This window comes from Sphaerulina musiva (assembly GCF_000320565.1).
Source record: "Sphaerulina musiva SO2202 unplaced genomic scaffold SEPMUscaffold_5, whole genome shotgun sequence".
NCBI lineage: Eukaryota > Fungi > Ascomycota > Dothideomycetes > Mycosphaerellales > Mycosphaerellaceae > Sphaerulina > Sphaerulina musiva.
Window position 1 is genome coordinate 201,087 of NW_016017387.1, and position 16,840 is coordinate 217,926.

Below are 16,840 nucleotides of genomic sequence, written 5' to 3' on the forward strand. Positions count from 1 at the left end.
TGGACTCACTACATCTATACAGGACCTATACCATCTGTTCCTGTAAAAGTTGTAGGCTGATGCAGAAAGTGACGCAGGTTACCCCATCCGTTATATCCCCGTGTCTGTGTTGGCTGTCTAATCAAACCGCCCACGACGGGAGCAGCCCTAAAAAGAGCTCTCCCAACATTTACCGCGCCAAACGATTTTTTTGGAGTGAATTGACGCCATCACCATCGAACCTCGGATCACACCTGCAAAACGCTTCTTCCAGCGACCAGCAGCTCTACTAGTAGACGCCAAAACACAACCCGCTAGCTCACATAGCTATGTTCACGGCTCGACGTCTCGTTCTCCCTTCTTCCCACAACCTCCTCAACAAGAAGAACCCCATCTCCATCCGTCAATTCCACTCATCTATCGCAAACATGGTCAAAGCCGGAGACTCCATCCCCAACGTCGAGCTCGTCGAGGGAGCTCCCGACAAGAAGGTCAACCTCGCGAAGGAGCTTGCCACCGGCAAAGGTGTCATAGTGGGCGTTCCTGCAGCTTTCAGTGAGTATATAGTGGTGCTCCTGCGACAGGTGGCGCCGAGACAGGCTAGCGCGCACAACAACATGAAGCAGGAGAAGAAGAAGAGAAAGAAGAAGAAGAAGTGGAAAAGAAGAAGAAGAAGAACAAGAAGCACGGATGCTAATCTGTACAAACCAGGCCCAACATGCAGCGCGAGTCACGTTCCAGGCTACATCGCCAACAAGAATCTTGCCAGTAAGGAAGGATCCTACCATCTGATGTATCAGCAGCAGCTAGGTACTGCTGGTGTTCTGTGAGGCTGACCGCATTTTCCAAAACAGATGCCGGCAAGGTCTTTGTCGTCTCCGTAAGTTCCTTCCATCCTTCCCCCAAGAAAAAAAAAAGCTTCTCAAGCTATGCCGCGTATGAGAGAAGACCACATTTGCCGACTACCTGACTAACGACACACTAAATATGTAGGTCAACGACCCATTCGTGTACGTCTGAACCTGGTTTCCTTCTTTTTGGGGTTTTTGGTTTTCGGTTCTCGTGCCGGCACATCCATCGGCAATCATCCAGGCTAATCTTCATGATATGTACAGCATGAAAGCCTGGGGCGAATCATTGGATCCAGGCGCAAAGTCCGGCGTAAGTAGTAGACTAGCCCCCATCCCATCCCCATTCCCACATCCATACTCACATATCATCTTCATCTACCTACCAAACAACAATTAACAAAAAACCTTGACAGATCCGCTTCCTGGGCGACCCCCACTCGGAGCTAACCAAAGCCTGGGACTTGGAATTCGACTCGGCCGCCATTTTCGGTCAAAACAGAGGCAAACGCTGCGCCATCGTCACCGAAGACGGCAAGGTCACGGCTGTGCACTTGGAACCGGACAATGTGGGCGTCAGCGTGTCTGCTGCTGAGAAGGTGCTGGCGTAAGGGTCGGGTCCCACATCATCCACATCCACATTGGCATGGCATGGGGCATGGCACGCCTCTCCACGCGTGTGGGTCCAGTCGTCGTCCTCGTCGGCTTTCTCTGAGAACATAACAAAACAAGAGAAAGAGCCGAAGACGAGAGTGAGAGAGCGAGACGAAACACGAAGGAAAAAGTAAAACGCAAACGAAGCTGGTCGTGATGAAAATGTATTCAGGCTTTCCTGAATCGAGGTTCAAATGCAGACTAGACTTCCCGACGAATGCAAATGATGATTTCGAAAAGCAGCAGACCCACAACTCCTACCAAATGACAATAAGCAATTCGCGCAAAGGCCGTCGCCACGGCCTTGGCTCATTGCCCTTCCACAGCGCAGGCATGTTCATCATCATGGCCTTTGGGGGTATCGAGCAATCAAAGGACAGAGCAGCACATCATACACATCTCCATGTTAAAGCAAGGAAGGCTTCATGACAGCCCCAGAAAACCACCTTGTTGCGTAAATTTGAGCTGGTATTCGCGCAGGTCGGCCCAGGACCGCAACTCGGCCTCTTCATCCTCGAGGTCGCTGCTGTCGTCTGCATGGCTATTGGCCGGGCTGACACGTTCCAGCTTCATCAGTATCTTCAGGAATGCCGTCAAGTACTCCTGTGTGCGTCGATTAGCAATGTGCGCATGAATGGATGCGAACCTAGGAACAGATGGGTCCCTCCTACCTGTGCTTGCGTGGCCAGGGGACCTTTCCGCTGATCCGGTGTATCCATCAGCGTGCTCGCAATGGAACGCACTTTCATGGTCTACGAGAATGTCAGAAACCACTTCATCACCTTCCTTGGTTCGCGCAGCAGGAGATGAAACTTACAAAGGAATCGGCATTGGGCTCCATGTTGACTTGGTCAATGCTGCCCAGGACAGTAAGTAGATCCTTGACGATACTTTCACGCTCGTCACGCATCTCATGCTCAATCATATCATAGTGACTGCTGGGAATCTGTGGCACCATCTTGTCGATGCCAGCAGCAGTGATGCCAGCCCCGGGCGAGCTGGGTAGGGAGTTCGGAGACTGCCGGGAACGATGGTGCGCCTCGCAGAGATTCCAGTACTTCTCCACGAGATACGACCTGGTAGCCAAGCTGGAGGCGTAGATATTGGCTTTCTGAATCTCCTGCTGAGTGCGGCGTCGCTCCTCGGCGTTCTGCTCAGTCATGGTCCGCGACGATGGGCTCATCAGAGACTGCGCTGGGTCACGCCCGATGTGGGGCTGCAATGCGAATGCCGGGTAGAATCCGCCATTCTGCTGACTAGGTGTCCCGATATCCGTCCGAAGCGAAAGTTCGGCGGGCAGGTTGCTCATTGCTTCCTTGCAGCGGCGGAGAGATTCGTGCATCACCCGTTTTTGTCGATCCCAGTCCACGATAGCGTCAATGCCCCAGGCCATCTCCATCGTGGCCAGAGTGTTGTAGGAGCAGTATACGCGGACATTGGCATTGAATCCCGAGATGACAGGGACGAGCCCGGACGGCTGCTGTTCTGTATGCGTGGGATATATGCAGAAGTCGTCCACTTCAGCCGGTAGCGGAGGGTATGGCTCGCTGTGAGTGGGAGGGGGGATCACGAGCTCGCCGAAGTTGGCGCCCAACTGCTCCATGGACTTGAGGCTGACAAACATGGTCCAGAAGATGCGGCGGCCCATTTCGAGCGTGATGTTATCGACGCTGTGTTCGTGGGCGTGATCAGTGCCATTGCTGTGGCTTCCCATGGCCGTTGGAAGCGAGCCCAGTTGGGCATAACTTTGCACTTTGGCCTTATGCAAGCCAAGAGTTCGAAGGATGGTTAAGCACTCGCCGAAGTAGAGCCGACCCAGACGCCATCTAAATGTGTAGACTCCGGTCAGCGCAAGAAAGTAGCTCGTGGCTGCATCATACACATTCAGGTTGTCGCTTTCGAGATAGCCCGGGCCTCGCGCTGCTGCGCACACCTTCTGACATCGCTGCACCAGGCTCATGTGGTTCGGGAACATGTTCTCGCGCTTTTGCGCTTTGAGGTGCAGTCTTGGCTTTCTCGGAAAGGATGCGACCAACGCTCCGATCATCGAAGAGAGCAAAGCCAAGAAGGAGTTGTTCGTCAAATCTTCTCTGTGCTTCCACGCCTCGCGGAAACTGGGCTCATGGGGAAAGGGGGCGAGCGGGTGGACATAGGTGAAGAAGTCGTCGATGAGGAGATCCAAAGTATCAATGGGACAGATTGACTCTGCGGAGAGGGGTGTCGAGGAGTGTCCTGAGAGGGCTGCTAACGCATGTGCGGCATTGGTGGGTGACGTGGGCGTAGAAATGCCCGAGCCGGGCGTGTTTGCGTTTTGTTGTTCTTCGAGGCGCCTTCGTTTGATCGCTTCCGCGTGTCGGTTCGGCGGTCCGCGACGTCTGCTCGGTCGATCGAATGTGCACGGAATATCGAGGGCTGCGCATGCTCTACATGGAGGTCCCGTTTCATCGCACTACGGAGGTTTTCAGTTAGGCCATGGCGTGCAATGCAGCCGTCGTGTGTTGTGCATGCTCTGTACGTACCTTGACTTTCCGGATAGAGCACGAATCGCATGCCTTCCGGAGACGATTAGTCTTCTGCGGTTGCTCGGGAGTCGATGTTTGCGTCGGCGGCTGCGAGAGTCCCGCCGCGCTCGTCGGGTGGCTCGTCACGGGAGTCGGCTGCTGGAGCTGATGGGAGACATGCGAGATGTAGTGTCGCGGCTGGTCGTCGGGATGGTGCTGCAGGTCGTGCGAGAGGCTCTGGATGTGCTGGCTGGCGGGACTGTTGTGGCCAGTGCCGGGCAGAGTCTCGACCTTGGGATATATGGGCTGGTTCAGGCTGCTGAACTGCAACTGGTCCTGCTGGGAGGGATCAAGCATCTGCTGTGCGCCGGCCTGCGGTAGGTAGAGGCCATTGTAGTGCTGGTCCTGCTGTTGCTGCTGCTGCTGCGGCGGCGGCGGCGGAGGAGGGTAGCCATTGCTGTTCTGGTTGTTCTGGTTGTTCATTTGCGCCAGCATCCAGTTGTGCACCTGGAGCTGCGATGAGTAATAATTCGACATCACTGCGGCAGACATTCGGGACAATGGTGGGTGAGGTGACTTTTGGGAGAAACAGTAGGACCCAGAGTGTAGCGCGAATCCGCGCGAGAGTGGGTGGGCGCGGTGTCGCCGGTAAATAGGACGCTGATACACGAAAGCGGTACTTACGATGACCAGCTGGATCTGATGGCAGCCAGATGCGACTGATATCTCAGCAGCGGCAAGTGGCGGTCGTGGACTGGGATCCCTCACTGGCGTCGCACGAGGGGCTGCGCTGCTGCTCAGACCAATTCCACGATCAGGTCACGCACTTGATGGACTCTCATGGGCGGTGGCTCCAGCAGCAGCAGGCGCGAGCGTAGTCCGAAGATTAGAGACGCAGGTGTTGCCAACGTGCAGCAAAACCGCCAGGGCAGGCGCAAGCTCAAACTTAATCTCGAATCCCGTCGCGCGCTCACGACTGACAAGGCCAGGGCCGGGGGCCGGGGGGGCTAAGGTACAGTAGGAACAGTACCTCCCAGGGAGGAGCCGGGGGGGTGGTGGTTATTGGGGTGGGCCTGGCCTGGCGGACGCGACAGGCGGACAAGCGGACAGGCTCAGGGAGGGAGGAGGGTAAGGCGCTGTGTGTGCATGGAGGGTCTGTATGGACCAGGTCAGGTCAGGTCAGGTCTGGTCAGTCAGTCAGTCAGTCAGTCAGTCAGTACGTACTGTAGTAAGTCGTGGTCAGTCAGGTCAGGTCCCGTCCCGTCAGGTCTGTAGCAGTGAGTTATCAGTAGTAGGTACAGTAGGTAGGTACATGTAGGAGTGAGTGGACAGAGGTATTCTTGCAGCAGCAGTACCATTACTACCATCATACCATCACTACCAGGTACCATCATACCATCACTACCATCACCACCACCACCACCACCATCAGCACTACCATCACCACCACAATCACCACTCCAAGTACCAGACCACGACCACCAAATCCACCACCACCACCTAGTACATACCAGCGAGCCCGCGTCGACAGACAGGCCGGCGGCGGGCAATGCTTGTGCTGGCAAGGCCCACCGCTCCCGTGTGTCGCAATCAAAACCTCCCTACGGTAGGGAACGAGCGACAGGGCTGGCCTGGCCGTCTCCCGCAACGCAACGACGTGAGGTAACAGTGCAGCCACGGCGGCGCTACTGGAACACACGCGATTTGCAGCACCTACCTACACGCTACAGTAGTTCTCTGCGACGACAGGCCGTTGCCGTGTAGGAAACCCGCGTGCGGCGTGAACAGGGGCCGGGGCGCACATCCACCGCTGACAGACAGACAGACACACACCCACCCCCAAGCCCCAAGAGACTGACTGACTCGGCAACCCTCCCCCCTCCATCCCCTCTCGAGCCTCTCGTGCCTATACCGCCCGCCGCCCTACGCAGCCCTGTAGCGGAGGAACCTCACTAAGGCATGTACATGTACACTGATTACCTCCATGTCCCACTCCCTCCCACGGTGCAGGGCTTGTACTCCCGTCCCTGCTGTGCTGTAGTGTAGGTACAGTTGTAGGAGGTAGGCTACCCAAGGCGGTACTAGCTGAGCTGCTTTTCCGCCTCCCGAGCAGGCTCTTCCCGTGCTCTCGACGATGCACGCTAGAACTGCACGCTGCTTCCTACTGCTTGCTGCTCGCTGTTGTTGCTGCTGGCTGCTGCTGGCTGCTGCTGCTGGTGCTGCTGCATGGGCTCCCGAGCGACCACTGCCGCGCCCTCCAGCAACACATTACCACTCTGCCTACCTAGTGTACACGGTACATGTAGGTACAGGTAGCTGCTTTGTCGTTACTGGTATCTTCCTTTGGACCTAGTCGACTTCTGTATGACAGGCAAGCCGTGGCTGCACCCGCCGCTCAAGCAGGAAAGCCGCTTCTGATTCTCAGATAGGTACATGTGTATATGTACCGTACATACATGTAATTGCAATGGGTCCATCATCGTCATCGTCATCATCATCACCACCATCATCATCATCATCGTCGTCATGAACTCTTCCCGTCATGTCTTTTTTTGTTTTTTTCTTCCCGTAATTTTTTCTTCACCCCTTCTTCTTCTTCTTCTTCTTCATCATCTCACCACTCCCTCCTACAGCTCATTGGACTCGTCTGTCGACGTCTGCATTGCGATCTGGCACTCCTCGATCAGCTACTAGCTGTACGAGCGACCCGCAATGATCCGACTTCGCTGCGCTACCGCAAGGCCTGCTCGCTCTGAGACGAGGCCCACAGGCAAATTTCTCCCCATGTATTTATGTCTTCTGCTCGAAGCACTAGCGCTTTTCGGCTACTGCTAGGCGAGAGTGATGCACTGTGCGGCGTGCCCACTCGTAAGGTTTGAACGACATGTCTGTACACGCGTCTGTGGGAGGTACACTAGCACAACTGCTCCTGATCCCTAGCTTGGCTCGGCCCCAACCTCACCTGGAAAGAGAAAGACTGCGAGGGCACATGCGTCGATCGCGAGGTGTGCGCGAGCATCGCAACTCACAACAAATGCCTTATGACTGTCCACACTGGGAATGTGACATGTCCCTGATGTGGTGGGTACTACAGACTCCAGAGGATGCTTGGGCCCAGCCCAGCCTGGCATGCAGCTGTCTGGCTCTGGCCTAGGTCGGTTGTAGGTCGCTCGGAAAAGGAAACCTTCCCATCACAAACATGTATTATTATGCACCTGCCAGGAACATGGTACCAGTATGATTGTCTGTCGTTCGCCGACCTCTTGGCTCTTACATGATTCCCTCCTTGGCCGACGTCGTGTTCACGATGTCAACGGCACGTCTGATGTGTCTGTCTACGGTCTACATGTACCTCACTAGGCCCATCGCAACTTACACGACGCACCAAGACCCGGAACTGCGAAGGCGAGGCACCCAAACTCTCGTATCTCCCTCTTGCAGGACAGGCAGGACCTGTGCCCGGTGCCCAGTGTGTGTATACACGCTCACACTCACGCTTCATACGGTGCTAGGCCCGATCCGCAAACCTCCGTCGCGAACGTCGATTGATACCTGATGCTGCCGCAATGACGATTCACCCTTGCTTTCGCGATCAGGTCACGAGCCATGTCAGGCCAGCGACAAAAATGGTGGGGAATCATTCATGCATTGCAACAAGCTATGCAGCGTCTTGCAATGTCCGTCTTCAGTGCCTCTCCTCTGAGCGCAACATGAGGGTTCGCCGAATGACGGTCATCGCGTTCTCGTCGCCCGGCGGGAATGCGTCCATCAACGACAGCGCAGACATGCCCGATGCTGCGCAGAGCGACACCCCGACACGCCGTATGTGCTGCCATACTGGACCCTCTCTGCGCTCGTAACGTCCTATGCAAGAATCGGACATTGTGGTCCCGACACCTGGATAAAGGACTCCAAGAAGGGTCGAAAGTTCGACAAGATCTCGAGACAGACCCCGGGCGGAAAGCACACGGAACACGCTGGCCCTGAACCTAAAAACACACTCTCACTCCACGGGGCCACCGCGACATCACACTTTCGTGCTGCAGCGTCGCTAAACCACACCGGCAAGGAGTCCGGTCTGGTCAAGCTGACTGCGTGTAGGATCCTCCCCGGGTCGCATCCCACTGCGTGAGCATGTGCACTCCTCTGCAGTAGAGCGGACATGGGCGTTAATAGCCCGATATCCACTCCCTCGCGCCCGCAACATGATCACGACGCTCGAAGTGCAGTCAGTCCCTATGAGATAGATCTGTCATGTATATGTTTGGGGGAAGAGAGAACAAGCTTTGCTATCCCGCGCTGCTGTAGGTTGGATGCGCTCAGCTTCCAGGTAAGGCGCCACAAAGTGGTTGTTGCTCGGGAACGGAACAGGTATCATGCATGCCGCACGGCGTCCACCGTTTCGCACCAAGCCCAACTCTTGTGCTCTCGGCCGATTGAGATGGCCATATTTGCCCAATAACAAGTTTTAAGTGTTGCTTTCATTCATTTTTCTTTTTCTTTTTGCTTTTTTGGCAGTCAGACACTCATGAGGTCCGGCCTGGGGCGGTGTGGTGTCTGAGCGGGCTCTACAGTACATGCCCCCGGGACGTCATTGACACTCGAAATACCTTATTATACTTTGAGAGGGAACCCAGGACACATCTCCGAGGTCACAAGGCCCGAATAAGCTCGCAAGCAGGAGAGAATACATGCACGGTGAGCAGCACTGACAAGTAACTAGCTTGTCACTTGACGTGGTGGGACGCGGGCTTCGAGTACCAGCTCCACTACTACTGCCTGTGGTTGTTGGATCACCATGTATACGGTACCAATGGGCGGTCGTGGAATGGTCAGCTCATTCGTCCACGACAGCGAAACTCTGGAATGCTGGGTCGCAAAGTCTCGGTGCAGTTGTCAGAGCGGTGAGCGGCATGATCACCTGCGGGGGATGACGCGGGATTTTGTCGAAAGAGAGAGAGATGTGTGTCTGTGTTGTCGTGGAAGAGTTGATCACGTTCAAGAGGCCAAGATAACGAGGCAGCCTATGGGCGTCCTGGCGAAGCTCGAGTAGCGAGCGACGGCGTGGGCGTGGGCGACAGTCGAGAGAACATGTGCGAGCCACCATCCACTCGAAGGAAGCAGCAGCATAAGTCGGACTGCTATCATTCAGTATATGAAATGAAAGTATAGTAAAGTCGAAATCGCCAAAGATGTAGCAGGTGAGGTGAAGAAAGGCGCAACTTCGCTATGAAGGTTGTTTTCGGTCCCAAACTTCTGGCGCGTCTACGGCTGAAAGCCCCCTCCCCCCCCCTCCTTCGCCCCCTCATCTGCAACCTCATCTTCACATCTTTCTTACGTTCTTCCGCAGACAATAGCGCGCCAAACACACTCTCTGCCTTGATGGCCAACACTCAATTCCACGAACATCGAGCTCGGCGGACAGAAGACATGCGATGGACTCCGACGACGAGCTTGACCTGATTTCTAGACGCAGTCATCACTTCTGGTCTGTCAAGCGTCGCCACCTAGAGAACATCGCTGGCGGCTATGGGTGTATAGTCTGCCGAAGCTTGAGGCACCATGTATGCCCACGCCCGGTTAGACGAAGACCTTCATCTTATCCAAGTTGTCATTCTCTTATCTTCCACATAGCACAGAACCATGGCCACACCGCGATTGCCACCAATGCATAAGCTCTCACGTGGCTACGCCGGGATCAACGACAGTCACTATACTCGTGCAATCTCTTGCACAAAAGTGCTATTCGTTTCAACTACCGCTCTGAAATACGAGAGCCACATCTTTGACCACCAAGCTGTGACAGAGTTGATATCACCTCGGAGTCCCCGACGATGTCAGATTACGCCCAGAGTGGAACAACCTCTGTGATCAAGCCGGGATTATGCAAAAGACGAATTAGTGATAGCCTAGATCGTCTCAGTCGGCCATGGCCTGCGCCTATCATTACCTAGTTGTTCAGCAAGTGCGCGTTGAAGCGCTGCAGCTGCACTATGAGGAAAATGTTTGAGAATGCTGGAAGGCCTCTTTTCCGGTACAACGACTGGAGCCAAAGCATGCTGGTTTCCTGGGTCCTGACCGGACAACGTGGCTGCGGCATAACGCCCTACCATACAAGCATGACAGCGGGCTTGGACGTGACGTCTCGGCGGCACTCGCAGATGAGGGGTTCGTGCTAAAGAATGGCACTATGGAACACAAGCAAGCGCTAACTAGGTCCGAGTGCTTTCCGCAGCTAGGGCAAATCCAGGCACTTTGGTCGTAGTGCACACAGACGAATGGATCGATGGCCGCCGTCGGCGGACAACTCCTTGGCTGCAATCTAGCAAGAACCCTATCTGTCTAGACGTCTCCTCTTGTGAACGCCAGTGCTCTTGAAAGTATGAGTACATTGACATCCCCTTCTCGTCTGATCCTCGACCGTTGCTGGAGGGACGACAAAGCGCAGAACGTACGCCGAACAGTAGCAGTCCGTGTTATCGGAGCTGAGTGCATAATAATGCTTCGCGAAAGTCGCGCAGCGCAGGAGGAGCAACGTCATGCTCATCTCGATTGCAGCATGGCATGGGTGGTAGGAAGCTTCGTGTGATCGCCCACGCTTCCGGCAGACATGGCCTTAGTACACTGCCTCGTTCGCTTGTACAAATCGAATGGAGCTTAGAGAGGCCGACTCGGAGGATCTTCAGTTGGGTCTGTGGAATATACTGTCGCAGGACTCGCAGCCGCTGTCGCCGACGCGCTTTCAGCCGGCACAACCCGCATTAAGGACACTGTCGAGGTGCATGCCAAGCCGTGTCGTGTTGGAACATGGCCAACGACACTACGGCTGCCAGAAGGAGGAATCCGATTGTGCCCACACACCACTCTGCGGCGAATTGCGTAACGCTCTCTATCGTATTCATGCCGAAGAGGTTCAGTGCCAAATTTGGATGTTCTCAAGCGTGCCTTGGCAGGAATCCAGCTGACGATCCCCAGCGGCAGCAATTTAGAAGTCTGGTGACTTGTGGCGCGGACCATAATACCAAGGAGGATGAGAGCCAGGATGCACGAGCATGTTTTTTGCATGTTTCCCATACCCAGGTCGCGAAAGCTTTGTACAGCATTCACTCCGATAGATCGCTACGGGGGAGTCTGATTTCGCTCGGTAGAACAACGTCAGTGAGGTTCCTAACCTGTCCGCCGTGACACGTAGGTAGGTACCTAGCTGTGCACCATCTGTCTGGAGTTTACTGCATCAGGAACCCTTTACACAAGACGTCGCACCCAAAAACCCGCCAAGGCAGAAATGAGAGAGGAAAGCACTTCTTCCATTGGCCTCACCGCCTATTTCCGCGCGCGTGTTTCCGGCCCAAAAGCCTAAACATCGGCAAGCTACATCTGGTGAGAATTGGTGCTACTGTAATGTATCTGCAACGCCAAAAATGTGGAGGAGTAGGAAGGTAGGTTCGTCGTATGGTCTCGGATCTCCAACAACAGCAACAACACTTCTACTAGGTTCTTGGGTGCTCTTACAACTCCTTGCTAGGAGTAAGTAGTGTACCTAGACTTACCTAGCAGTGTAAGGTATGTAGGAACAGGGGGCTTTTTGGGAAAAATCAATGGGATGTCATTGCACGTTGCCACTAACCTTTTTGCTGTGGCCCACAATATTACCTACCTGCAATCAACCCAATCAATTTAAAAAAATTCAATAAATAAATTGTTCCCGCACATCCCCATGTTTCGAAAAAGGTTGATGATTGGCGCACATCATCCACACCTTTCAATTTCTGATCTTTGATGTTTTTTTTTCTTTCTCCTTCTTTCTTCCAGATCGAGCATTCCGCTCGCAAACCCCTCCCGAATGGGCCTGGCTTAGGAATCAAAAAAATCAAGAAACTTGCCTGCCTGCCTGTCTAGATTTCATTCTTGGGTAGCGGATTAGGTACCTACCAAGGTATGTACCACCAACAGTAGTACAGTACAGTACAAGTACATGTAAGTAGGTATCTATCTACTATCTCGGGACGACGGAGCTATGTAAGAGAAATATCATCATCAAGGTAAGACTATTGGTAAGTCAGGTATAATGATGATTTTAGGCTGAAAAGGAGGCAAGTCTATACCTCTCGAGTCTGATGAATACAACCAACCAGGCTGCTAGCTGGGTAAGGTAGGTATAGTTAACTAGCTAGCTAGCTACTTTAGTTGACTAACTAGTTGATTAGTCTTGTAGAGTTGGGCAGGGCAGAGTTGGGCAGGATATATAGTAGTTGGTTGGTTGGTTGGTTGGTTTAGTCTAAGAACTAGCCTAGGTAATCTAAGTCTCTCTTCTATCTTCTGTCTTGTTGTTGTTAGGCAAGTTTGTTATAGAAGTTACAAAGTTGTAGATGTTGAAAAATTGCGATTCTGAGGTAGGATACAAAACCAACCACAGTAGTGCGTGGCTCACTCGTTCTCCTTCGCTCGCTTTGTGTATAAGTGAATATGTGTATACATTTGTTTAATTGTTGTGATTGCAATCGACTGTACTTTCTTATCGGATACAGCAAAAAAAAACAAGGAAACTCTCCTCTTCGCGAGAATATCTAACATCTATCTGGTACAAATCGAAAAGTATAGTAGAGATTACTTTACCTACAGTCCGTATCGTCGTCCGTCTGTATCTTGTCTATCGGTCGGTCCATTCGTCCGTCCATCTATAAACACCCAAGTTTCGTCCATATTTCTTTTCCGTCCCTTAACGCGCCTTGGAAAGTCTTGGAAGTGTTTTTTTGTTACAGCCCCACAAAGACTCTAGGGCTGACTTTTTTTTTCCTACCTCCTACTGACAAACTGATTTCAGCGGTTTGTTTTAGTTCTTAATTACGTGCCAGCCCGGGGGCGGACGGATGGACGGGTGGACGGAAGAACGGGCGGGTCGGTGTGGCACTTTTGCGCTCGGGCGTGTAAGGTCTGTATGAGGTTAGGTACATGTACCTGTCAGCGGGGACGGTGTTGTTTGTATACATTTCTTTCTTGGCATTTGATTTATGCAAATGCGTAATTCATGCGGACTGAGGGGAGAGAAGGAAAAGAGGGCGAGAGAGAGAGAGAGAGAGAGACAGAAAGAGAGAAAGCCTGGTAGATGGATCCCGATCGTCATGTTAAATCAAGATCGTCAGGAACTTCTCAATGGGGTTTTTGACAGATGAGCACGGCGCTAGTATTGTGACAAGCGTATGTCCCACTTGGGTGGTGGTGGTGGTGGTGTGCTACGAAGATTGTAGTATTGTACTACTTCCTCCTGTCATAAATGGCTTGTCAGGAGTACATGTATTACTCACTCCACTACTGGCGACTCCCTACTCATCACTCTTGACTACCTTGCCCGCATTCCTACCAATAGGCTATTATATGCTGGGCACGTCTTGATCGTCGTGCCACTTTCTCCTTCTTTCTAGGTTCATGCTGTCAACATTGTACCACTATCATCACACTATCGACATGTACTTCTCTCATCATCACACCATCTCTACTTGTCATACGATACTCCATATCGAAAATACCTATGTACTTACTTGATCGGACCGTACTTTTCAAAACTCAAGCATGATTGGCCCAGATCCCGCCATCGACGACCATCAAATTACCATTGCAGTATCCACCCGCTCTACTCGCCAGGTAAAGCACCGTACCAGCCATCTCTTCCTCGCTGCCCATCCTCTGGCGCGGCACCAACGAGCGAGGCATGACACCGCCCGTCTGCTCAAAGTTCTGCACCACGCCCGCCGTCATTTCCGATGCGAAATAACCCGGTGCAATGATATTGGTGCGAATATCGTGCGGCACTAAAAAGTTTCCCAGATTCTTCATGAGGTGATGGACTCCCGCTTTGGAGGCATTGTAGATGAATGAGTCGGTGAATTTGACCAGACCACCGACGCTTCCAATGGCAATGACTTGACTAGTTGGTGCCGAGGGATCGCGACGCTTGTTGCCCAGGTCGAGCAATTCCAGGAAAGCCATGGTGGTGGTGAAGACAGAGACGACGTTGGTCTCGAGGCAACTTTGCCACACTTCCTGCGGTCGGTAATTGAAATAGTAGTCGCGGATCTCTTGGATCGACGACTCTCCCGTCGGCTTTGGTCTGGCATCTGGGCTGCCATCTCTGGTCGTCTGGCCTGCATTGCAGATTAATAGGTCGATGTACCCAACTTCTTTGGTCACTGCATCGACTGCTCGCTGCGCATCGTCGTGAGAAGTAGCATCGCCTTGAATCGGTATGATATTTCCGTGAACCTGGTGCGGAACAGAGACAAGAAGTCAGCGAGGCACAATTCTCCTCTCTTTCTTTCTCTCTCTCTCTCACACACACGATAGATCTACATCTGATGTGCACGTACAGCTTGCTTCGCAGCCGCATCGAGTCTATCTTGTCTTCTTCCGGTGATGAAGACTTTTTTGGCTCCATTGGCTTCCAGAGCCTTGGCGATGATCAAACCAATTCCCGTACCACCTGCGGGATGTATCAGCTCGCCGTTGTCTTATACGGTACCTACTCTGCTCGTCGAAGAAGATGTATATACCTCCAGTGACGACAGCGACAAGGCCAGAAACATCGCCAAGGTTCTTCGTATCAGATGGTGACGCCATACTGTCAGCTGTCGGTATGAATAGTATACTGAGATTGGCTATAAACACGAGGTCAAGGCTCGTTCTCCTCTGGTATACCAACTGTGATAGGGAGTGTAGTGGTATCCTGTATGACGCCGACGCCCCACCCACGGAGTTCCGCGGAACGAAAGCGTTGTTGTTTCATCCATCTACTTCACTTCTATCTCGACAAGACTACTTCACCACAAGTGAAGCTGCGCCGGAGCACAGTATGACCAAGGGACCCCGAAGAGAGTCAAGATTCTCAAGACCTTCTCCCACTGCCACAGCACGTTTGACCACGACTACAAGGCATTACTCGCGAACGACTGCTCCCTGCGATGTGCATGACTCGAGCCATGCACATCACGTGACAGATCCTCACCCTTGGTGCCCTCGAAATGGGTATACCTGAGGGACCAACACTCACTGACACCGACTCTTCCGCGCAGAGTCGCTGATCGATCAGCAGGCAACAGCGAAGCTCATGAAGCTAGAAGCCATCTAGAAGCCGAGTACCATGCGAGGGACACTGGACAGGCACCAGGATTCCTTGGGAAAAATCCCAAAAAATTCAGAAAAGAAAAAAAAAAAATTCAAGAACACGCGGTATGGGATGATGATGACTGGGGAGGGGGGTTCCTTCCTTTACGAATAGATGCAGCACACACAGCAAATGCCAACGATTGGATCCCCGATCACCCACCCTCCCTTACCTTTACACTTTTACTACTACCTCCTACTACTACTTACTACCTACCACCCACCACCCTTTACGGCTCTACCTACCGCCTTTCAAGGGAAGGGAGGGGGAGCGCGCGAACCAGTCGGCACACATACGGGTAAACCAGCACAGCACAGAGTTCTTTCTAGAAGACTGGTAGAAGATGACATTCGTATCGAAGGTTAAACTTCCTATTGGTGCGGTGGTAGGGTAAGGTAGTGTGTGAGTGGTGCAACGAGGACAACGACGTGAACCCTAGCTGAAGAATGGTAGAGACGGGATCCGTGGGTATGGTTACGGTCCGTGGATGACTGTCTTGTCTACTGTCACGCTGCGGCCTGCTAACATGTAGATGTACCTTCTGTATGTACTGGTTGTTGTTGTTGTTGTTGTTGTCACATACACATCGACTGACCAGGCTTTTTCCTCTCTCGTCGTCGCGGAAAAGCAGGCAAGGCAAAGCAGGCAAGATAAGGCAAGATGAGCAGGTAAATGAAATGGAGAAGCCTAGAAGGTATGGATAAAACAGAGATCCTGTATACCAACACCCAAAATGTTTATTCCAGAGATGGAATTTCGGAGAACACACCGACGAAGGGTACATACTTTTTCTTTTCGCTTTTCCCTGCCCTGCCTGTTTGCCTACCCGCCTGCCTACTCAAGGGTAGTCACTCGCCACGTAAAAGAAACCTATAAGGATTATACTTGTTACGGTCGAATCAACCCGCAGGCCGAAAGCACACCAAGGGAATGGCTCTTGGAGTCTTGGGTGATAGGTCCCCCCCCCCCTCCCCTCCCCAAAAATGCTTAGTCATACGAACTTGCTCTATTCACTCATCAGCAGCATCATCTTCAGAACATTTGTGACAAGCCTCTCTCCGATAATAACGTATATGCATCTGCTTCTTCTAGGATATGATTACTGATTGAGGGAGTTTTCGGATGCTGATGTATGACTACCTGACTCAGCATCTTTCGGACTCCGTACTCTTCACTCCAAGGACGGGAAGGGTACAAATGTAATGCATATAGACATTAGAGAATCCGGTCAGGTCAGTCTCTCGGGTAGTACAACATGTGATGATTGACGTGCATGCGTATAGTACTAGTCCGGCCTGCCTGTCTGCCTGTCTGCCTGTCTGCCTGCCTGCTTGCCTGCTCAGCCTGCCTGCCTGCCTGCCTGCTCAGCCAGCCCTGCCCTGCCTTGCCCTGCCCTGCCCTGTCCTGCCTTGTCCTGCCTTGCCTTGCCCTGCCCTGCCTTGCCTTGCCCTGCCCTGTCAAAATAAACGAGCCGAGCAGCCCTGCGAAAAGTATAAAATAGCATCAAACTTTCTTTTTTCCCTTTCCCTTCCGCTTCGCCAGGGGCAAGGGTTCATGCGGCAGGCAGGTTCGCTCTCTCGAAGCTACCTACCTAGGAAGTGCATACCTTACTTGTATGTATGTATGTGTGTAGACAGGTATGTATGTATGTTGGGAGCAGGGTAGGGATATATGGTGGGGGGGGAGGGGGGAGGGAAGGG

At 52.8% G+C, this 16,840-nt stretch overlaps 4 protein-coding genes across 4 annotated transcripts; 2 read left to right on the forward strand and 2 right to left on the reverse strand.

Annotated features, from left to right (window-relative positions):
• Window positions 1–407: 407 nt before the first annotated feature.
• SEPMUDRAFT_117006 (Redoxin) lies at window positions 408–1,438 on the forward strand (the record flags this gene model as incomplete). The annotated part of the gene is made up of 6 exons (XM_016901300.1): window positions 408–534; window positions 691–747; window positions 834–859; window positions 973–989; window positions 1,095–1,140; window positions 1,244–1,438. The coding sequence occupies 6 exons, from the start codon at window positions 408–410 to the stop codon at window positions 1,436–1,438; spliced, it is 468 nt and encodes a 155-aa protein (XP_016760535.1).
• SEPMUDRAFT_149101 (uncharacterized protein) lies at window positions 1,095–4,487 on the reverse strand. The gene is made up of 5 exons (XM_016905341.1): window positions 4,001–4,487; window positions 2,299–3,930; window positions 2,153–2,233; window positions 1,244–2,084; window positions 1,095–1,140 (listed from the first exon to the last, which is right to left on the reverse strand). Exons 1-4 carry the CDS (start codon window positions 4,475–4,477, stop codon window positions 1,905–1,907), a joined length of 2,370 nt encoding a protein of 789 aa, XP_016760536.1. The 5' UTR covers window positions 4,478–4,487; the 3' UTR covers window positions 1,095–1,140; window positions 1,244–1,904.
• Window positions 4,488–7,692: 3,205 nt separating this feature from the next.
• SEPMUDRAFT_117008 (uncharacterized protein) lies at window positions 7,693–8,114 on the forward strand (the record flags this gene model as incomplete). The annotated part of the gene is made up of 2 exons (XM_016901301.1): window positions 7,693–7,804; window positions 8,029–8,114. 2 exons carry the CDS (start codon window positions 7,693–7,695, stop codon window positions 8,112–8,114), a joined length of 198 nt encoding a protein of 65 aa, XP_016760537.1.
• Window positions 8,115–13,305: 5,191 nt separating this feature from the next.
• Window positions 13,306–14,675, reverse strand: SEPMUDRAFT_149102 (short chain dehydrogenase/reductase family protein). The gene is made up of 3 exons (XM_016905342.1): window positions 14,530–14,675; window positions 14,347–14,459; window positions 13,306–14,242 (listed from the first exon to the last, which is right to left on the reverse strand). Exons 1-3 carry the CDS (start codon window positions 14,594–14,596, stop codon window positions 13,547–13,549), a joined length of 876 nt encoding a protein of 291 aa, XP_016760538.1. The 5' UTR covers window positions 14,597–14,675; the 3' UTR covers window positions 13,306–13,546.
• Between the last annotated feature and the right edge of the window lie 2,165 nt (window positions 14,676–16,840).

Bases quoted from the DNA above. Each gene is read 5' to 3' on its own strand.
- SEPMUDRAFT_149101 (XM_016905341.1), bottom strand. From the start codon at position 4,477: ATGCTGGCGCAAATGAACAACCAGAACAACCAGAACAGCAATGGCTAC. The intron at 2,234-2,298 runs GTAAGTTTCATC...ACATTCTCGTAG, and splicing joins AGCCCAATGCCGATTCCTTT to ACCATGAAAGTGCGTTCCAT. The intron at 2,085-2,152 runs GTAGGAGGGACC...CGACGCACACAG, and splicing joins CCCTGGCCACGCAAGCACAG to GAGTACTTGACGGCATTCCT.
- SEPMUDRAFT_149102 (XM_016905342.1), bottom strand. From the start codon at position 14,596: ATGGCGTCACCATCTGATACGAAGAACCTTGGCGATGTTTCTGGCCTT. The intron at 14,460-14,529 runs GTATATACATCT...TACATCCCGCAG, and splicing joins TGTCGCTGTCGTCACTGGAG to GTGGTACGGGAATTGGTTTG. The intron at 14,243-14,346 runs GTACGTGCACAT...GTTCCGCACCAG, and splicing joins ATGCGGCTGCGAAGCAAGCT to GTTCACGGAAATATCATACC.